Raw genomic sequence first — 23,288 nt, forward strand, 5'->3', positions numbered from 1 at the left:
GATCACTCACAGCAAAGTGAAAACCTTTTCCTCTCCATAGCACCCTAGATTCACATTTATTACATGTGCACCACATTGTAATTATTTTCTTAGTTCTTCTAACAAAATTTTAAATCCCTTAAAGGCAAAGTCAATGTACATAAAAGTCCCATCCTAAAAATCAGGAGACCTGAGCCCTAGCTGGATTCCAACTACTAATTAATAGTTTGCCTTAATGCATATATATATATTCAACATTTTCAGCTGTAAAATGAGGCGCAGAAGTAAAAATCAGGCAGATTCTAATGCACCATTGTATTCTTTGTAAGGTCTTTCACTGGTCTATAGTAAATATTTGTTGATTTGATACAACATTTTAGACTGACACTAATCTAAAACCAATCAAAATAATGCCCAGGAAATTTTTCTTGAATTTTTAGCATTCTTCCCAATAGAACTAAATAGAGTTTTTCATTCTATAGACTTATACCTGTATTGCATATATTTCAGGCCCCAAATTGTGTTCATAGTGTATTTTGGTTGCTAAATGATGTAAATACATTTCTATTTGTTAATCATGGCTTATTCTAATAATGAATAGGGGCATGATTTACATATAACTTACTGGGTAATATTTTATAGTTGTCCTCCTTTTTTAGGTGGATATAAACATATACATCATAAAAATTTCTGGATATTTTCAAATGTTTATGTAGAGCTAATCTGCAAATAGATAGATGGGTCCTACTATTTTTCAGTATTCAAATCCAACAAGCAGTAACATTTTAAAAAGAACTTACGAAGACTTGATATGACCTGTGGCTTGAGCTAAGCAGAGTAAAGAAAATAATAAATAATTAGGAGGCATTTGTGAGTCACTCCAATTCTGAGAACTTTGATGACTGCAAAAAACAAAAATACCTCAACTACTTTCTACTGGATAAGAGTTTATTTATTCAAATCATAACTAATGGCCTTAGAAGATCAGAATTGCCACAAACAGTATTTTACAGTGGGTGGAGTCCAGTAGTACATGCTTTCCTACCATTTTGGAAATTTCTAACTATACCCTTAAATGTTGTCCACAGGGCCTGGATTCCTTCTGAAAACATACAGGATATCACAGTCAACATTCATCGGTTGCATGTTAAGCGCAGCATGGGTTGGAAAAAGGCCTGTGATGAGCTGGAACTGCATCAACGTTTCCTTCGTGAAGGAAGATTTTGGAAGTCTAAGAATGAGGACCGAGGTGAAGAAGAAGCAGAATCCAGTATCTCCTCTACCAGTAATGAGCAGGTGAGTTGTGTCTCAGTAAGAAAATGAATTACTGTTATTTTAAATGTGAAAATTATTGGGGTACACTCCTCACTGTAATGAACAGATTCTGACATTTTTCCTTACCTTTCATATAAACATTTGTAAAGTGTTCTGCAAAAGTAAACCAAAACAATTCAAATAAACACAACCATCAATAACCATGAGCCTGACCCTACCAGTGAGACGAGAATAAGGACAATACACATTTTTTTGAAGGTACATTAACGCTTTCAAGCCATCAGTTACCAGAATAGATAATTAAAGTAAGTAGTAACAACCAGATTGAAATTGCTAATGCAAAAAAGTGAGAGCAGTTTACTCACTTCTCACCTATGGGTCCATTACTCATGTTTTCAGCAGAAAAATATTTTGTAGTACTACAGTAATATGCTATTTCTTTTATAATGCCCACAGCTGAAGGTCACTCAGGAACCAAGAGCTAAGAAAGGACGACGTAATCAAAGTGTGGAACCCAAAAAAGAAGTAAGTTGCCCTGACCTTGCAGTGTCCAAGTGGAAATTGACAGGAAATATTTTAAAGTTGTAATCAAACAACCACTCCTAGTGGATACTTGTGAAGTGAAACTGCCATCATTCAAATAATATTAATCAAATTTGTGCCCAGTCTCCTGAGCTTTCCTATCAATATCTTCTATCACTAGAATAACAAACCTGTGCTGAAAGTGTCCATTTTAATTAAACAACCACAGACCAAAGTTTGGCTAAATGGGAAAGGCACTTTGTTTTACAGTGTTATATTTCTTGGGAATGCTGATATTTTTTCATAGTAGTATTAAAAAACAAAGCACTTAACCATAAATCAATTAGGGTACCATTTAAAAACTGATGGAAACTGTGGCTAAGCTTGGACTTTTTTTTGTTTAAGATTTATTCATTTATTTATTTCTACATATACACCTACTCATTGTTTGTGCTCGGTGTCTGCTCTCTGTCTGTTTGTTGTGTGCTTTCTATGTCTGCTCATCTTTTAGGAGGTGCTGGCACTGGACCTGGGACCTCCCATGTGGGAGGGAAGCACCCAATTGCTTGAGCCACATTTGCTCCCTGCTTGTTGTGTCTCCTCGTTCTGTCAGCTTGCCATCTTGCTTGTCTTCTTGAGGAGGCAATGGGAACCAAACTCAGGACCTCCCATGTGGGAGGCAGGCACTCAGCTGCTTGAGCCACACCCGCTCTCAAAGCTTGGCCTTTTTAAATTATACAGTTCATGCATGTTTTAAAACAATGTATAAATCTGGGTATAGTTCACACATATTCAGTGAGAAGTGATTTAGGATTTTAGGAAATTTGTTAATGAATCTAAATCCACAGGAATTATTATAAGTTGTATATAATGATTTTTTATTCTATATGACAATTTTTGTCATACAGACAAAATAGACAAAAGCCTATTTTAAAAGCAAAAACCATAGTGTTAATGTGTAATGAAAATGTAAATGGTGCAAAGTCAATTAAAAAAAATGTAAATGAAGTTAATGTTTTGAATTATTGTAGCTGATAATTACATTTTTTTAAACAGCAGTTTATTATATGGCCATTTATGTACATCAATATATTTTTGACCCAATACAGTCTGTTCTTGTACTGGTGAATCAGATTGCTTTGTTTTAGGTCTGAGTACTTTTCTTACTTCTTTAGGAACCAGAGCCTGAAACTGAAGCAGTAAGTTCTAGCCAGGAAATTCCTACAATGCCTCAGCCAATAGAAAAAGTTTCAGTTTCAACTCAGACCAAGAAGTTAAGTGCCTCTTCTCCAAGAATGCTGCACCGAAGCACCCAGACCAGTAATGATGGAGTGTGTCAAAGCATGTGCCATGACAAATACACCAAAATTTTCAATGACTTTAAAGACCGAATGAAGTCTGATCACAAGCGAGAGACTGAAAGAGTTGTACGAGAAGCTCTAGAAAAGGTAAAGCTAGTCACAATTGCGGTATATAACATGTTGCTTTCTGAAACCTAGACGTAATGAACAATATTTCCAATATTGTCTTCTTTTACATATGTTTCAACGAGGTAGCAGTTTTAAAAACAAAGAATATAATAAAAACTCTATCTTTTATTACATTTCCGCTAATTTTTTGTCACCTAAATTTATTATAGATTCTGAAGAAATAAAGAGAAGAGGTACATCATTTAAGAAACTATGTATTAATTGGTTTTGTTTATGTGTAGATGGTGTATGTAAATTGTGAGCTGACATTGTGATTTAACTTTTTTTCATTTCAGCTACGTTCCGAAATGGAAGAAGAAAAAAGACAAGCTGTAAATAAAGCTGTAGCTAATATGCAGGGTGAGATGGACAGAAAATGTAAGCAAGTAAAGGAAAAGTGTAAAGAAGAATTTGTAGAAGAAATTAAGAAGCTAGCAACACAGCACAAACAACTAATTTCTCAGACCAAGAAGAAGCAGTGGGTAAATATCTGTATATTTTTATCACCTGATTTCAGAAAAGGTATCATAGATATGATGAAAACCTATTCAGAGAAGTATATGCACCATATGCAAAAATTACTGAAATAAAAATCAAAGGTGAAATTATACACTTTGTTTTAAAATGTTATTAGAAATCTGTATTCTCTCAATCTCAGATCCCACATTATTGAAAGGTTGTTTTGTTAAAATGAGATTATGATACTTTACTATATAAAGTATTTAGTAAAATTAACTTACACAATTTCTCCATCTGTACAAGTATTTTATTTGGGTAAAGTGGCTGGCCCTGACTTTTATTAATACCTGGTGACATGTCCCAGATAAAATCTAAATTATGAGACTAGAAATGCAAGTATCACAACAGTAAACTGAACATTTTTCAACGTTTACTTGATTTCAGTTATACATTCGATTCTCTTAATGAAATAATTACTTTATAATAACATCTCATTGGTTTCTACCTATACTCCTTTGAAAGCTGATTACACAGTACCATTTATTATTGTGCCATGTTTGTAAGTTTTTCCACCTGGATTAGAAGCTTTCTAAATATACTCATATACTGTGTGTGTATATATATTCTTCCACAACACTCAATTAATTAGTGGAGGGGGAAACATTTTACTTCTCAAAGCCCAGAACTTCTTTTTCGTTGTTGTTGTTTTTAGCTTTTTTCTTTTATTGGAGCAGTTGTAGGTTTACAGAAAAATCATGTAGAAAGTAGTAAGTTCCCATATAAGCCCCCCCACACAGTTTTCCCTGTTATTAACATTTTGAGTTAGTGTGGTACCTTTATGACAATTGATAAAACAATATTATCACAATTATACCAACTATATATAATCCATCCTTTATATTAGGTTTCACTCTTTGTGTTTTACAATTCTATGGTACTTTTGTTGTGTTTTTATCCTGGTAACATATATTGAACCTAAAATTTCCCTTTTTAGCCACTTTGAAATATACAGTTCAATGGTGTTAATGACATTCTACTATCACCGCCATCCATTACTAAAACTTCTCCATCACACCAAACAGAAACTCTATGCCAATTAAACATTGACTTTCCATTCCCCACTTTACCAAAGGCTGGTAATCTGTATTGTAATCAGTGAGATCATAAAATATTTGTCCTTTTGTGTCTGACTTATTTCACTCCACATGTTTTAAAGGTTCATCTACATTTTCGCAAATATCAGAACTTCATTTCCTTTTTAGGGATGAATAATGTCTCATTGTATGTATAGATCACATTTTGTTTATCCATTCATCTGCTGATGGACCCTGGGTTGCTTCTACCTTTTGGCAACTGGAAATAATGTTGTGATGAACATGGGTGTGCAAATACCTTGTTTGAGTACCTGCATTCAATTCTTTTGGGTATTTACGTAGAAGTGGGGTTATAAGGTCAAATGGCAATTCTATTCTTAACTTTCTGAGGAACTGCCAAACTATTTTCCACCATTTTTACATTCCTCTGAACAGTGAACATGTTCCTGTTTCTCCACCTCCTCTGCAACACTTGTCTGTTTTTTTTTAATAGTACTTATTCTAGTGGGTGTGAAATGGTATCTCCTTGTGGTTTTGATTTGCATTTCCCTAGTGATGTTAAGCATCTTTTCCTGTGCTATTTGTTCATTTGTATATATCTTCTTTGGAGAAATGTCTATTTAAATCTTTGGGCCATTTCTAAATGGGTTGTCTTTTTGTTGTTGAGTTGTAGGACTTCTTTCTGCATTCTAGATATTAAACCCTTCTATGTCTCATAACTCAGTGATGTTGCATGTTTGGTTCCAGACTACCACAATAAAGTGATAATTGCAATAAGGAAGTTACACAAGTTATTAGGTTTTCCAGTGCATATGAAAGTTGTGTTTATACCCCACTGTAGTTTATTAAGTGTGCAACAGCATTATGTTTGAAAAAAATGTACATCTCTCAATTAAAAATACTTTATTTCTTAGAAATAACCATTATCTGAGCCTTCAGTGAGTTGTAATCTTTTTGCAGGTGGTGGGTCTTGCTTCAATGTTGATAGCTACTGACTGAACCAGGGTAATGGTTGCTAAAGGTTAGGGTGTCTGGGGGCAATTTCATAAAATAAGACAACAGTGAAGTATGAGACATCAGTTGACTGTTCCTTTCATTAATAATTTCTCTGTAGCATGTATGCTATTTGATAGTTTCTCTATAGTAAAACTTCTTTCAAAATTGGAATCAATCCTCCGAAAATCTGCCACTGCTTTATCAGTGAAGTTTATGTAATATTCTGAGTCCTTTGTTGCCATTTCAACAATGTTCATAGCAATGTCACCAGGAGTAGATTCCATCTCAAAAAACCATTTTCTTTGCTCACCCATAAGAAGCAGCTCCTCATCCTGTCAAATATTATCATGAGAGTTTGGCAATTCAGTCACATATTTAGGATTCACTTCTAATTCTAGTTCTCTTGCTGTTTCTATCACATTTACAATTACTTCCTCCACAGAAGTCTTGAACCCTCGGAATCAGCTTCTTCCAAACTCCTGTTAATGTTGATATTTTGACCTCTTCCCATGAATCATGAATGTTCTTAATGGCAACTGTAATGGTGAATCCTTTCCAGGAAGTTTTCAATTTATATTGCACAGATCCATCAGAGGAATCACTATCTACAGCAGCTATTGCCTTATGAAATGTACTTAAATAATAAGAGTTGAAAGTTGAAAATGACTCCTTAATCCATGGCCTGCAGAGTGGATATTGTATTAGCAGGCATGAAAACAATATTAATCTCATTGTACATCTCCATCAGTGTTCTTGGGTGACCAGGTACACTGTCAATGAGCAGTCATATTTTAAAGGAATCTTTTTTTTCCGGGTAGAAGGTCTCAGCAGTGGGCTTAAAGTATTATACATTGAAAATCTATTGCTTACTATAACCAACTACATCAGTTAGTTATCTTACCTAGATCTTCTAGATGACTTGCTTCAGAGTCTGTATCTTGTTGCTTCATCTTGTACTTTTATGTTTAGGAGATGGCTTCTTTTCTTAAATCTCATGAACCAACTTCTGCTAGCTTCAGACTTTTTTTCTGCGGCTTTCACATCTCTCTCAGCCATCATAGAATTGAGGAGAGGCGGGGCCTTATCTGGATTAGGCTCTGGCTTAAGGGACTATTTTGGCTAGTTTGATCTATCCAGACCACTAATACTTTCTCCGTATTAGCAATAAGGCTGTTACACTTTCATATCATTTGTGTTTTCACTTTTAATATCCTTCAAGAATTTTTCCTTTCCATTCACAATTTGGCTGTTTGGCATAAAAGGCCTGTCAGCCTATTTTGGCTTTTGACATGCCTTCCTCACTAAGTGTAATCATTTCTAGTTTTAATTTAATGTGAGAGATGTGCAAGTATTCTTTTTCTCTCTTCAACACTTAAAGGCCACTGTAAGTATATTAATTGGCAATTTCAATATTGTTGTGGCTCAGGATATAGAGAGGCCTGAGGAGTAGGAGAGAGCTGGGGAATGGCCAGTTAGAGCACACAACATTTATCGATTAAGTTTGACATCTTATATGGCACAATTCATGGTGTCCCAAAACATTTACAATAGGAATATCAAAGCTCACAAATCACCATAACAGATATAATAATAATGAAAAGGTCTTAAATATTGTTGAGAATTACCAAAATGTGACAGAGAGACACAGACTGATCACATGCTTTTGGAAAAATGGTGCCAATACACATTCTTGATGCAGGGTTGCCATAAACCTTCAGTTTATAAAATATCTGAGGAACTCTATAAAGTGCAAATGAGGATACCTGTATATGGATTCCAAATATTTTCTCCTCTTCTGTAGGTTGTCTTTTTACCTTCTTGAGAAAGTCCTTTCATGCACAAAAATGTTTAATTTTGATACAGTCCCATTTATCTATTATTTCTATTGTTGCTTGTGCTTTTGGTGTAAATTCTAAAAAGCTGTATTAGTCAGTCAAAGGGGTACTGATGCAAAATACCAGAAATTGGTTGGTTTCTATAAAGGGTATTTATTTGTGGTAGGAGCTTACAGATACCAGGCCATAAGCATAAGTTACTTCCCCTCACCAAAGTCTATTTTCACATGTTGGAGCAAGATGGCTACCGATGTCTGCGAGGGCTCAGCCTTCCGAAGTTCCTCGCTTCCAGGGTCTTGCTTCTCTCTGGGTTCAGGATTCCTCTCTTCCCAGGGCTTGCTACTTCCTGCTCAGGTTTCCTCTTTTGCCAGGCCTTGCTTCTGTTTCCTCTGTGAGCTTACTTCCTGGGGCTCCAACCTAAGTCTTCAGCATCAAATTCCAACATCAAAATTCCAACATCAAAAACCCCCAACTCTGTCCTTTGTCATGCCTTTTATCTGTGAGTCCCCTCCCACCAAGGGATGGGACTCAACACCCTAATGATGTGGCCTAATTAAAGCCCTAATCATAACTTAATCACGCCCAGGTACAGACCAGATTACAAACATAATCCAATATCTATTTTTGGAATTCATAACCATATCAAACTGCTACAGAAGCATTGCCTAATACAAGGTCCTGAAGATGTTTCCTATGTTTCCTTCTAGGAGTTTTGTAGGATTTTTTTTTTTTTTTTAGTTAGGTTTTTGATCCATTTTGAGTTACTTTTTGTATATGATATGAGGAAGGGGTCCATTTTCATTGTATTGCATATGGATAGCCAGTTTTCCCAGCACCACTTGTGGAAAAGAGTGTTCTTTCCCCATTTGAGTGGACCTGGAATCCTGTCAAAAATTAACTGACTGGGGGAAGATGGTAGAGTAGGAAGCCCCATGAATCAGTTCTTCCACCAGAACAACTGTTAAACAGGAAGGAACTGTCTTAATTAACTATTTTGAAATTCAGGAGTCCAATAGAATTCAGTACAGAATCCAGATAAGAATGAGAGGAAGAGGCTGGTGAATTACAGTAAAGACCGCAAAACTGCTCTTTCCACGTGGCAGCTACTGATGCCTACTCCCCACTCTAGTGGCAGGCAGCAGTGAGGTTTAGTCCCTGGCATAGCTTCTTGGTGCCAGAAAGGGACATAAAAATCCATTTCCCCAACATCCAGGGTGGGCACTTGTTGATCGCCTATCATGGCTTTTGATTAGTTACTTTGGAATACTATGTGCCCGGCTTTGAGGGCAACCATTGTTCCAACCTGTGCTGGGCAAATATGCCAGAGGAGACTTAATGAAAGTATGCTTCCTAGAGCTGCAAAGGACAGGTGAAGGGCCTCATTTGCTGAGCAAGTCAAGACAGCACAACTTTGGAGTACACTGAAGTAGCTACTTGCATCCTTCTTGGCCCCTTCTTCACTCTTTCCCAAGGGCAGTTTAGAGCTGGCCAGTACTCCCTTTGTGGGTCCCAGGCCATATTTAGACTGGAAAAAACTGCCTTGGGAAACTCCTTTCCAGTGTGCCCCCTCCCAGAATTTCCCTCCAGTAGGAGCAGCCTGAGACAAGGAAAACAGTGTAAAAAACAACTGAGGCAGACTGGACTGGGGCAAAGGCTTATCTGCTTTAAGTCTAGCAGAGCAACACCTAGGAGAAGGAGGTCTGTCTCCTGGAAAGTAGACAGGGCATTCAAACTCCCAACAACAGAGGAACTCCTAAGACTACAAGCAACCACAAGCCTAGGACAAGACACAAGCCCACAAAAGACAGAGAAGGTCCCAGGACTCCGCATTCTCCTTGGATGGACATTCCTAATAGGAGGGCTGACAAAAATAATCTGTCATATCACCATCTTTATATGTCATATCACCATAAAACTTCATGAAACAGACATTTCAGGGAATAAATCTCAGAGCTAACATATTAAAATATTAAAATGTACAATGTACAACAAAAGAAAGAAAAAAACAAAGAAGCAGGAATTGATGTCCTATCCAAGAGAAGAGACTAAAAATTCAGAAAATATCAACAAAGAAAAGCAGGCCACGGATATACCAGACAACAACTTAGAGAAAAAAAGATCTTCAATATACTCAAGGAGATGAAGGAAAATACAGAGAAGAAATAAAGGATATTAGGAAAACAATGAAAGAAAAATATGAGAATCTCAGTAAAGATAAATTTAAAAAGGAATCCAACCACACTACTGGAGTTGAAGACGACAACAATTGAAAGGAAAAATTCTCAGGAGGGTTGTTTCAATAGCAAGTTGGATTTGGCAGAAGAATTGGTAAACTCAGAGACAAGAAAATTAAATGAGTCAGGCTGAAGAGCAGGAAAAGAAAGTGAAAATAGCTAAAAAGACCTCAGGGACACCATCAAGCATACCAATGACTGCACTGTGGGTTTCCTAGAAGGAGAAGAAAGAAATGGGCAGAAGGAATATTAAAGAAATTAATGACAGAAAACTTCCCAAACTTAGCAGAAGATATGAATATGCACATCTAAGAAAGCTCAGAGAACCCCACAGGATAAAACTGAAGGAAGAAACATTCTATCACATACTGATCAAATTGCTGAATGCAAAGGACAAGGAGAGAATTCTGAAAGCTGCAAAATAAAGCAACATGTTATGTATAAGGGAGTCCCAGTTATATCAAATGCTGATTTCTCATGAGAAACCATAAAGACAAGAAGGTGGTTGGTTGAAATACTTCCAGTGCTGAAAGAAAACAAAGGCCAAAAAAGAATTTTATATTCGGTGAGACTTTCTTTCATAAATGAAGGAGAGATGAAGACATTCCTAGATAAACAAACGTTGAGGCAGTTGATTAGCACTAGACCTGCCTTACAAGCAAGGCTAAAGGGAGTTCTTCAGATTGAAAGGAAAGGATGCTGGACAGTGGATCAAAGTGGCATAAAGAAATAAAGACCTCTAGGAAAGGTAATCATTTGGGTAACTATAAATGCCAGTATTATCATGTTTATTTTCTGGTATGTACCACATCTTCCCACACATAAATGAATAGAAGTAGCGATAAATCTATGGTTCTGGACATACAGTGTACAAAGATATAATTTGTAGCAATAACAAAAAAAGGTGGGGGAGCAAAGAGGATATAGAAAGTATATGTGTATGCTATTAAAGTGGTATCAAATCAAATATGATTTTATATATTTAGAATGTTCAGTTTTAACACCATGGTAACCACAAGGAAAATATATGAAAAAAATATGAGGATAGAAATATTTTGTAGTATGGTACAGTACAAAAAATCAAATATCAAAGTAGGCATTAATGGAAGAATTGAGGAGAAGATAGGTATAAGACTTACAAAGACTGTATAGCAGAATGACAGAAGTTCTGCATAATCAGTAGTGACTTTAAATTTAAATGGATTAAACTGTCTAGTCAAAAGGCAGAGGTTTTTTTTAAAAGATTTATTTATTTATTTCTCTCCCCTCCCCCCCCCACCCGTTGTCTGTTCTCTGTGTCTATTTGCTGCGTCTTTGTCTACTTCTGTTGTTGTCAGCGGCACGGGAATCTGTGTCTCTTTTTGTTGTGTCATCTTGTTGTGTCACTTCTCCGTGTGTGCGGCACCATTCCTGGGCAGGCTGCACTTTCTTTCGCTCTGGGCGGCTCTCCTTATGGGGCGCACTCCTTGCGTGTGGGGCTCCCCTACGCGGGGACACCCCTGCGTGGCACGGCACTCCTTGTGTGCACCAGCACTGCGCATGGGCCAGCTGCACACAAGTCAAGGAGGCCCGGGGTTTGAACTGCAGACCTCCCATGTGGTAGACAGATGCCCTAACCACTGGGCAAAGTCCGCCACCCAAGGCAGAGGTTTTGAAGAATGGATAAAAAAGCATGAACCAACTATATGCTATGTACAAGAGACTCACTTTAAATTCAAAAACATAAATAGGTTGAAAATGATAGCGAAAATACATGCAAGTAGTAATGAGAAAGCTAGGAGAGTTACAATAATATCAGATAAAAGAGACTCTAGCCAAAACTATTATGAGGGACAAACACGACGGTCATTATATACTGATGAAGAGATCGATTCAATAAGAAGACATTGGAAGTGGACTTGGCCCAGTGGTTAGGGCATCCGTCTATCACATGGGAGGTCCGCGGTTCAAACCTCGGGCCTCCTTGACCCGTGTGGAGCTGGCCCATGCACAGTGCTGATGCGCGCAAGGAGTGCCGTGCCACGCAGGGGTGTCACCGCGTAGGGGAGCCCCACGCGCAAGGCGTGTGCCCCATAAGGAGAGCCGCCCAGTGCGAAAGAAAGTGCAGCCTGCCAAGGAATGGTGCCGCACACACGGAGAAGTGACACAACAAGATGACGTAACAAAAAGAGACACAGATCCTGTGCCACTGACAACAACAGAAGCAGACAAAAAGACGCAGCAAATAGACACAGAGAACAGACAACTGGGGTGGGAGGGGTGAAGGGGAGATAAATAAATAAATAAATAAATCTAAAAAAAAAAAAAGCCTAGGATCCAATAAGAAGACGTTATATATTGATAAAGGGATCAATTCAACAAGAAAACATAACAATGAAAAAATATATATGCACCTTACATGTGCATTTAATAGCAGAGCCCCAAAATACATAAAGCACATACTGTTAGATTTGAAGACAGATGTTCTACATTAATAATAGGAGACTTCAATACAACACTTTGAATAATGAATAGAATATCTAGATAGAAGATCAATAAGGAAATACAAGCCCTGAAAGATATGCCATCAAATAACCTAACAGACATATATAGAACACATCACCCAACAACAACTACACAGGTGCACATGTATCATTCTCCAGGATTTCTTAGGTTACAAAACAAGTCTCAATAATTTAAAAAATATTGAAATCATATAATTTCCTTTCTCCAATCACAATGAAGTTAGAAATCAATCAGAGAAGGAGAAATGGAAAATTCACAAATATGAGGAAATTTAAAAGTGTACTCTAAACAACCAATGGGTTAAAGAGGAAATCACAAGGGAAATTATGAAATATCTTTAGGCAAATGAAAATGAAAATACAACATACCAAAATTTACGGGATACAATGAAGGCAGTGCTAATAAATGCTTATGTTAAAAAAGAAAAGACTTCAAATCTGAGACCTAACCTCAAAACTGAGGAAATAAAAAGGGAAGAGCAAACTAAACCAAAGTGATCAGAAGGAGGGAAATAACAAAGAATAGAATAGAGATAAATGAAATAGAGAACAGAGAAAGAATAGAATTTTTAAAAAAAACAAAAGCTAGTACTTTGAATAAACCAATAAAATTGACAAAACTTTAGCTAAACTGACAAAGGAAAAGAAAGGACACAAATAACTAAAGTCATAAATGAAAACGGGGACATTACTATCCAACCCCACTGAAATAAAAAGGACTATAAGAGAAAAATATGAACAAGTATACACGAACAAATTAGATAACCCAGATGATAATGGATGAATTCCTAGAAAAACCCAAACTACCTACACTGACTCACAAAGAAATAGAAGATCTCAGCAAACCAATAACTAGAAAAGAGATTGAATCAATCATCAAAAACCTCCTAACAAAGAAAATTCCATGATCAGGTGACTTCACAGGAGAAGTTTACCAAACATTCCAAGAAAAATTAACACCAGTCTTGTTCAAACTTTTCTAGAAGCGTGAAGAGGAAGGAGTACTCCATAATTCTTTCTATGAGGCCAATAACACCCTCATACCAAAGCCACATAAAGATACTACAAGAGAAGTAAATTATAGACCAATATATCTTATGAATACAGATGCAGAAATCCTCAACAAAATACTAGCAAGCCCAATCCAAAAGCACATTAAAAGAATTATACACCATGATCAAGTGGGATTTATCCCAGTTAAGCAAGGATTGTTCAATATAAGAAAATACAACAGGAGGCAGATGTGGCTCAAGTGATTGGTCTCCTGCCTACCACATTGGTGAACAGTCCCGGGTTCAGATTCCAGTGTCTCCTGAAGAATATGGGCAAGACAGCGAGCTGGCACAGTGAACTGGTACAAGATGATGCAACAAGGAGCCACAAAGAGTAAACACAATGAGAGACACAACAAAGCAGGGAGCAGAAGTGGCTCAAGTGATGGGACCACATGGTAGGTCTTGCATTCAGTTCCCAGTGCCTTCTAAAGAGAGGACGAGCAGACACAGAGAGCACACAGTGAATGGACACAGGGAGCAGATAGTGAGCACAGGCAATGAGGGGTGTGAGGGAATAAATAAAAATTTTAAAAATTAAAAAAAAAAAATACTGCATTAACAGAAAAAAAAGGGAAATAAACCATGTGATCATCTCAAGTAACATAGAAAAGTCACTTTAACAAAAATTCAGCACCCCTTCTTGGATAAAAACCCTTAGAAGACTAGGAATAGAAGGAAACTTCCTCAACATGATAAAGTACATACATGAAAAACCCACAGCTAGTATCATACTTAGAGGGAAACCTTTTAGTCTTTTACCATTAAGAGGAGGAACAAAACAAGGATGCCCACTCTCACTTTTATTCAACATTGTACTAAAATTCTAGCCAAAGTAATTAGGCAATAAAAAGAAATAAAAGGTATCCAGATTGAAAAGGAAGAAGTAAATCTTTCCCTAATTGCAGATGACATAATCCATGTATGTAGAAAATCCCGAAAAATCCACTACAGAGCTCCTACAGCTAATAAATGAATTGATCAACAACCAAAAATCAGTAGTGTTTCTGTGCAGTAGTAATGAACAATCAGAAGAATAAATAAAGAGGAAAAAAAACATTTATATTAGCAACTACAATCAAATAACTAGGAATAAACCTAACCAAGATATAAAGGACATTATACATGGAAACGTATAAAACATTGCTAAAAGAAACCAAAGAAGAGCTATTAAATGGAGGACGTTCTGTGTTCATGGATTAGAAGACTAAATATTAATACATCAGTTCTACCCACAGTGATTTACAGATTCCACGCAATCCCAATCAACATTCTGATAACCTTCTCTGCAGAAATGGAAAATCCCATCATCAAATTTATATGGAAGGTTAAGGCCAAAGCCAGCTAGAAAGAGAATAAAGTTGGAGGACTCGCACGTTCTGATCTTAAAACATATTACAAAGTTACAGTAATCAAAGCAGCATGATATTGGCACAAAGATAGACATATAGAGCAATGGAATCAAACTGATTACTCAGAAATCAACCCTCACATTTATGATCAACTGAGTTTTGACAAGGGGGCAAATACCACTCAATTGGGAAAGAACCGTGTCTCCAAAAAATAGTGCTAGGGAAACAGGATCTCCATTTGCAAAAGAATGAAGGTGGGCCTTTCCTCACACCTTATGCAAAAATCAACTCAAAATGGATCAAAGACCTAAATATAAGAGCCAGAACCATCAAACTTGTAGAATAAAAAAAACACAGGGAACGATCTTTAGCACCCTGTGTTAGACAATGGTTTCTTATACTCTACATTCAAAGCATAAGCAGCAACAAAAGAAAAGACAGAAAATAGGACCTCAAAATTAAAAACTTTTTGTGCCATGAAGGACTTTATCATGAAAGTAAAACAACCTACACAACACAAGAAAATATTTGGAAACCACATTTCCAATAGGGTTTAATTTACTTAATATATTAAAACATCCTTCAACTCAACAACAAAAAGACAATCAACACGTTAAAAATGGGCAAAAGATCTGAATATATGTTTTTCCAAATAATATACGCAAATGGCCCAAAAGCATAGAGCAAATCAAAACCACAATCATATACCATTTCACATCCACTAGAATGGCTACTATTTTAAAAAATAATGGAAATCAACAAATGTTGAAGAGGATGTGGACCTATTCATTGCTGGTGTGAATACAAAACAGTGCAACCACTGTGGAAGACAATTTGGTCGTTACTCAGGTTAACTATCAAATTATCATATGACCTGGCAATCCCACTTTTAGGTATATAACCAAAAAAAATTGAAAGTATGGATTCAAACAGATATTTGCATTTCCACGTTCATAGCAGCATTATTCCCAATTGCCAAAAGGTGAAAGCAACCCAAGTGTGTATCAACTGATTAAGGGATAAACAAAATATGATATACACATAAAACAGAGAATTATTCAGCCCTAAAAAGGAATAAAGTTCTGATATATGTGACAATGTGGATAAACCATGAAGATAATACACTCTAATAAGCCAGACATAAAAGGATAAATATTGTATGGTTTCACTTATATCAAATAATTGGAATAAGCCAACTCAAAGTCAGAATCTAGAATATAGGTTACCAGGGGAATGGGGGAGGAGTAGGAAATAGAGAGTTAAGGCTTAAAATGTACAGTTTCTGTCTGGAAGATGGAAATGTTTTAGATTGATACTGGTGATGGTAGCCCAACACTGTAAAAGTAATTAACAACAAGTTATGTATTTGAATATAGTTAAAAGGGGAAATTTTAGGTTGTATGTATGTTACTTGAATAGAAATATTTCTTTTTAAAGCTATGGTATTATACAACACAAACAATGAGCCCTAAGTTAATTCATAGACTATCATTAATAGTACAGTTACAAAATGTGCTTTTGTAAATTGTAACAAATGTACCGCACCAATGCAAGGTGTTAATATGGTGTAAATGGGAATTATGTATTTGATGCTTGCTTGTTCTGAAAACCCACAACTTTTCTAATAAAAACAAAAAAAATTTGGCTGAAGATATGAGGGTTTATTTCTGACTCAATTCCTTTGGTCTGTAGGTCTATACTTGTGCCTATATACTACACTGTTTTTATTATTCTAGCTTTGTAATAAGTTTTAAAATCGGAAATGTGAGACCTGCAACTTAGTTCTTCAAGATGGTTTCAACAGCTATTCAGGGCCCCTTACCTTTCCAGATGATTTTGGTGATAGGCTTTTCCATTTCTGCAAAAATGTTGTTGGAATTTTGATTGGGATTGTGTTGAATCTGTAAATCACCTTGGGTAGAATTGTCATCTTAATATTTAGTCTTTCAACCCATGAACACAGAAAATGTCCTTCCATTTATATGTCTTCTTTAATTTCTTTTGGCAATGTTTTGTAGTTTTCTGTGTACATCTTTGGTTGATTTATTCCTAGACACTTGGTTCTTTTACTTGTGTTAATGGTTTTATTTTGTTTTGTTTTTCATTTCATCTTCAGATTTTTCATTCAAGATCATTTCTTCTGCTAATAGGGAAGTTTTCTTTCTACAATGGATGCCTTTGATTTCTTTTTCTTGCCTAATTGCCCTGGCTAAAACTTCCTGTATACTGCTAAGTAACAGTGTTATGAAAGTGAGCATCCTTGTTTTGTTACTGATCTTAGAGGGGAAGCTTTTAGTCTTTCAGCATTGAGTCTGATGTTAGCTGTGGGTTTTCATATATGCTTTTCATCTTTTTAAGATATTTCCTTCTATTCCTAGTTTTCTGAGTGTTTTTATCAAGAAGTTGTGCTGGATTTTGTTAAATGCTTTTTCTGTGTCAATTGCAGATGATCATGTATTTTTCCCCTTTGTTCCATTAATGTGGTATGTTATAGTAATTGATTTTCTTATGCTAAACCACCCTTGCATTCATGGGATAAATCCCATTGGATCATAGTGTGCAATTCCTTTAATATGCTGTTGTATTCAGTCAGAACGTGGTTTTAATTTTAGTGAATTACTTTATGAAGTCTTATACTTTATTTTTACATTTCATTTTGTCCAGCTTACATTGTGAAGAGATTCTTTAATTACATGTAAAGGAAAATTTTTATGAAAGAAATAAACATTATAACAATTGTGATTAAGAAATATTTGGCAAAAGGAAAAGGGAAAGAGCATAAATTTTAGAATGAAGACATTTGGGAGGAATAAATAAATAAACAAGTATAACTAGATAAGAATTAAGGTGTGCTCAAAATAATAACAGACGCAAAATGCCCTATGACCATGTCTGTAATAGTTTTAACTTCATGTAAGATAAGAAGAGACTAGAAAGTAGACACTATAACTATGAGAAGAAATCCCCAAGTTTACCAAAGAATCAAGAAAATGGGGAAAGGAGGCTATTATAACGCTGCTTTTTATAGCACTTTACTATTTGTGAAATAGCTGAAATTGATATTAGTGTATTGATTTTTTAGATAAGGAATTTGAGGCTTATAGATTAAACAGATTGATTAAAAATCCATTTAGTTGAGCTTGGACTCATTTTCTTAAACTGGGACTCCAAATACTAAGCTTTTCCCATTCATCACATTTTTTCTAGTAGAATGGTAAAACACACAGCAACAGTGTAAGATAAAGTACAGTATTTTAGGACAGAAAGCATGAAGATATGTCAGATGCTGAAGGAATGGATGTGAAGGTGAGATACAAACAAGAGAAACATAGTAAGAAAGACATATCTTTTAAATATATCCACCAAAAAAGGGAATGTAAAATGAATGAAAGCATAAATGAATAAAGAAACAAATAATTGAAATGATAGGATGCTTGGAAGTCAGGATGAAGAATGGTACTGTTTGAAAGTATATTTTATTTCATCCTAAAACAATTTTATGGGAGAATATTAGTTAAAGATGAGGAAACTAAGACAGAAATAAACTTGGTCCATAGTCATGTCATATAAGTAGTCAGTGGTATAAGCCTAAGTTTCAAATCTAGATCTGACTTATTCCAATCTGTTTCCAAAATTAAACCATGCACTCTACATTTTTCTAATGGCAATTTTACTGAAGTGGTAATTGCTGACATAAGAAGATCACCAGAAATCTCAAAAGATCAGTTTTAATAGATAAGAAAGATTAGAAGACACATTCAAGATGAAAATTATGGGGTAGAATTTTTAGATACCAAATAAAAGCTTTTGTCCCTGGATCCTTAGGACTTCTCACCACTACCATCAAATACACCACTATCTATCTGTGGAATTTATATATCTTTATTGACTGATTTTCAAGTATTTAATATCCAAAACTCAGCCTCTCACCCTCTTCTTTGCCATCACCTGCTCATTCTCACTTACAGGTATATATTCATGATACAGGCCATTCTTTTAGTAATCCAGCTTGAAATTTTAGCTTTTACTTTATGCACACACACACGCTGAAAGCTAAAGTCAAAAGCTATATAACCATTTTCTTCACATTTCCAATTAATTGACAATATTATATGGAGTCTAGTCCTTTGTTTATAGCAGGGTTTCTCACCCTCAATACTACTGACATCTGGACCAGATAATTCTTTGTTGTGAAGGGTTGTCATATACATTGTGGGATAATGAGCAGCTTCCCAGGTCCCTACTCAGTGATGCCAGTTGCACCCCACCCCCTCAGTCAGGAAAATAAAATCTTCAGACATTGCCAAATAAGATGAAGACTGAGAAATGAGCACTGGATTTGAGATCATAAATAATCTTAATGATAATATTATCATTGACAGTGGAGTGGTATGGGTGAAAGACTGCAGTAGGTTTAAGAAAGAATGAAAAAAGAATTGGAGATAGCAAGTAGAGACAGTTCATTTCAGGAGTTTGTGAAGGAGAGCAGATAAATGGGGGTGGTAGCTGGAAAGGGATGCAAAGTAAAGAACATCTTAAGAAAAAAGAATTATCAGTGTTTGTGTGCTTATGGGAATGACCTGGTAAAGATGAAAAAAATTGATGACGTGCTAGTTAAGCTAGAATTTGCTGATAACAGAAGAATACATGCTACAGCTTTATAGTCACACACATCATTTTTTCCTTTTCATTCTGCTCGGTATATAAAACATTTTCATGTTCTTGGTGATATTAGTTTACAGTTGAGTCAGAAGCAAAATTTTATATTCTTTTATAAGATATGAAGCATGACTTCAAAAGCCTACAATATTAACCAGTTTCTCACACATTCAATCCCAAATCATAAAACTTCCTCACATTTCTTGTTTGTAGTGCTACAACTGTGAAGAGGAAGCCATGTACCACTGTTGTTGGAACACCTCATACTGCTCAATCAAGTGTCAGCAGGAGCACTGGCATGCTGAACACAAACGTACCTGTCGCCGGAAAAGATGAAAGCTGTATTCTTCCTGGAGAATCACCCCGATGATTACTATTCTCAGACACAGCGGTTTTTGTTTCCAAGAAGCCAAAATTGTTTAGAATTTGCTTCCCATTTTGCACCAGCCTTTAAACACTTTTCGTGAAGAAATTTTGCACAGTAGTTTAAATCTTTTGTTAATGCTCCTCCAGAGTTTTTCAGGAGGTAAAAGCAACATCAGTGGAGGAAATTATTTTAAATAAACTTTAATTGAGAATTTGTTGCATTTTCAGCAAATTTTAAAACATTTTTAGGTTTTACAGAGATTTTAACCTTTAAACAACAGATCTTTAAAAAACAACAGGTGAATACAAGTGAGTTTAACAAAGATACATTTAAAATAGATCTGAATGTAAGAACTACAGAACTGTTTCAGAAATAAAACATACTACCTTGATGTAACATTTATTTCTTAACCTTGTTGAGCTGGTTTTGTTCAGCTTAATTTACTGTTTAAAGGCATTATCTATTGGTTATGCCAGTGGGTATATGATTGAATTTAGGGAACAGGGTTGACACAGCAGGTGCTAGTCCTGCATATTTTTTCTTAAATATTTCCCAATTGTGTTTTTCATTATTTCTTTTCAATATATAACTTTTATAACAAATTATTAGCTTTGATCTTGTAGTTTAAAATTGCAGGGAACTGGGGTAATCTTTTACTGAGCTGGATCTTAGAGAAAATGAATATTTAAATTTTAAAGTTTGCACATTTCATCTTTGTCCCTAACATGAGTGCTTGTAACTAAATAAACAACAAAAAGAAAATAAAAAGCCAAAAACTACCTTTATCCATACGTGAAATTATAGATGAGGCATACAAATTTCTTTAATGCTTCCCTTCCCTCCCCAAGTATCATCTGACTGCCTATTATCTGGTGTCACCTAGTATACTGTAAGTTAATACTAAAAGGAAAGAAAGCACTTAAGTTTCACAGAAGCCGTTATGTTTGTAGTAATGGGTCATTGCCTATTAATGAACTCCATCACTGTACACAGAATGAAGAATAATGCATGTTAATTTTCTTGTATTAAAGATGACGTGATTTGTAAAAAGTCTGTATTTTGCGGAATGTCTGGATTAAGAAGCATTACCAATAGGAATGGATCGATAGTTGAATAATGATTTTTTTTTATATATAGATATATAAAATACAGCCAGGAAAACTTAAAATTACTTTTCTTTAAAAAAGTCTCACAATTTATGGTTTTTTGTTCCCAGAGGCTGATTGATCTTAGACCAAGTCAAATTCCCATTTATCTTTTAGTTATTTTTTAAGGTTAGAGAAATAATTTGTAAATATTTATTTAGATCTTTGATATTTATTAAAGCAATTACACACAATAGAAGTGAAAGAATCAGGAGAAAAGCCTTTTAAAAAGTTTTCTCTAGGTTTGTCAGGGTCACTCTAAAGATAAAAATATAACTAAGTCTTCTGTGAAATAATTGTCCATCCAATCCTGATACTGTTGCAGAAGGTGGTGACACAAGTTAATTGACAAGCTACTGCCAAATGGTGCACATTATTTTATAAAAACTTCACAGTAGCCCCATTTCTAACAATGTACCTAAATTATGCAGTAACTTGGAATTCTTATTCCCTCCTTGTTGCTGCTATGTAATTAATCAGTGCTGCCACAGAGTTGTGGTTCTCACTGAACTCATCATAACCAAGAAAAATTAACCTTCTTTTATTGTTTTTCAAGTTTTAAAACTTCGATCCACCCCTATGAGAGCAAGTCATTGTGGAAATATTTTTGGTGTAAAATCATTCCAGAGTATGTAATATTTAACTGATAGCTGCATGAAAGTAAGATTCGTGTTACTTTGGCTTTTTTGTCTCTGTTGACACGGTTGCACATTTCCAAGTTACTACAGCGTGAAAACTGTGTGTTAAAAAAAAAACAAAAAACAAAATTAAAAAAAGAGATTGTGGCCTGGTTTTGTAAAAGTTTTAGGTAAAATTACAATTGATTGTTTTAGGAATCATTATTAAAAATTTTCTGCAAATCATAAAGCTATATTAAGGTGTTGAGCTTAGCCACTATGCACATTGTAATTATTCATTGTGGCTGTCCAGTTCTATGATGCATTCTGGCATTTTGTAAGCTGCTCTAACTAGCAATATATAGATTCATTTAATGTGTTAACATTGGTTAATAAATGTATTTAAAAAATGGCTTAATAAATTGTTAATTTAGTCCAGTCCCCTATAACAAACCAAACACAGCTATAGCTAAATGTTAAACATATACTGTGGGTCATTCATCAGTGACTTTTATCTGAATTCACTTTCATCACTTCTCAAAAAGACTTTGTATCATGAATTAAAAAGGAGAGAATGATTATTGCATATCAATGATTATTGCATATCAGCCTGAAGCACTAATGCACTGCCATATTTTGATGATACAGTATTAAATATATGCCTAAGAAAGTCTTTCTGGCTTCTTAGCACTGTTCAGAACTAAGACAATTCTTAATTGGAAACCAGATGAGGCTTATCCTCTTATTTTTATTTGCTTGTTGGTGTGCCAATGAATACTCACTTAGATACTAAGTAAATATGAGACACCCACCAAAGAAACCTACATTGGGAAACTGAGACCTAGTGATTTGTAGTAGAAAGTAAACTTGCGTACCATTGCAGAAATCTTGTGTTATAAAACCTTGAGAAATTTAGTACAGGTTACACAAATATGTACATATATATTTGTACCATTTATTGGACCTTACCCAAATCCCAGTGACCTTAAAGGGAATTCCAGGCCCAGGACATGTCAATGCTGTGAGGTGTCTGGGATAGGGGCTCTGGAACAGCCTATACATTCCTTATCCTCTCCGTTCCTAGTTTCCCCCTCCCCAAAAGGCCTTTGAAAGGGTTCTGGAAAGTACAGATTGAAAACCTGTTAGAATGTGTCGGCATTACAAAGAATGACCTTTACTTTAGGCTAGTGGATTCACCCTTCAGTTCACCAATTCCAGGTGTTAGTGCCAGAGTCCTAGCGTTAGAAAAGAGGTAGCCCTAGTCCTCATTTAGTACTCTCTACATAGTTTTCATCATTCATGTCCTATAATTTTACAGCCACTGGAATCAGAGGACTTGGGTCTGAATATGAAGTCCTACTTACTGTAGGATTCTAAAGTTCACAACAGTAATAACAGTATTCCAATCACCCTCATTTTGTCTTTGTTTAGTTAGACACATTTTTCTGTTTAACAGATTTACTGGTTCTCTTTTTAAAAAATCACTATGAAATAACTCATTGTGGATGTTAATCAGAATTGACAGCTAAAGTAGCTTTTTAAAATTAAAAGATATTTTAACCAACAAACAAGTATTAAAAAAACAAACCTACACAAGTATGAAAAACAGTCATTAATCCAATGAAACAAAAGAAGGCATCTTTCACAGGAAAAGTGAAGTGACAATATAATTTCTGTAATTGGGGCAGACCAGTTTGAATTAGTGAAACAAGTGGAGTCGAGAATAAAA

At 35.4% G+C, this 23,288-nt stretch overlaps 1 protein-coding gene across 50 annotated transcripts in view; it reads left to right on the forward strand.

Annotated features, from left to right (window-relative positions):
- ZMYND11 (zinc finger MYND-type containing 11) overlaps positions 1-21,971 on the forward strand; it is a 135,138-nt gene extending 113,167 nt beyond the window's left edge. For all 50 annotated transcript variants that reach the window (XM_071215403.1, XM_004454044.5, XM_071215402.1 and 47 more), the window contains 5 exons: positions 1,068-1,275; positions 1,711-1,779; positions 2,952-3,224; positions 3,542-3,727; positions 19,644-21,971. In XM_071215403.1, the coding sequence (XP_071071504.1) occupies positions 1,068-1,275; positions 1,711-1,779; positions 2,952-3,224; positions 3,542-3,727; positions 19,644-19,766 (859 nt within the window). In that variant the 3' untranslated portion in view covers positions 19,767-21,971. The remainder of the gene's footprint in view (positions 1-1,067; positions 1,276-1,710; positions 1,780-2,951; positions 3,225-3,541; positions 3,728-19,643) is intronic.
- Positions 21,972-23,288: the final 1,317 nt, after the last annotated feature.

The sequence above is a fragment of the Dasypus novemcinctus genome, chromosome 5 (assembly GCF_030445035.2).
Source record: "Dasypus novemcinctus isolate mDasNov1 chromosome 5, mDasNov1.1.hap2, whole genome shotgun sequence".
NCBI lineage: Eukaryota > Metazoa > Chordata > Mammalia > Cingulata > Dasypodidae > Dasypus > Dasypus novemcinctus.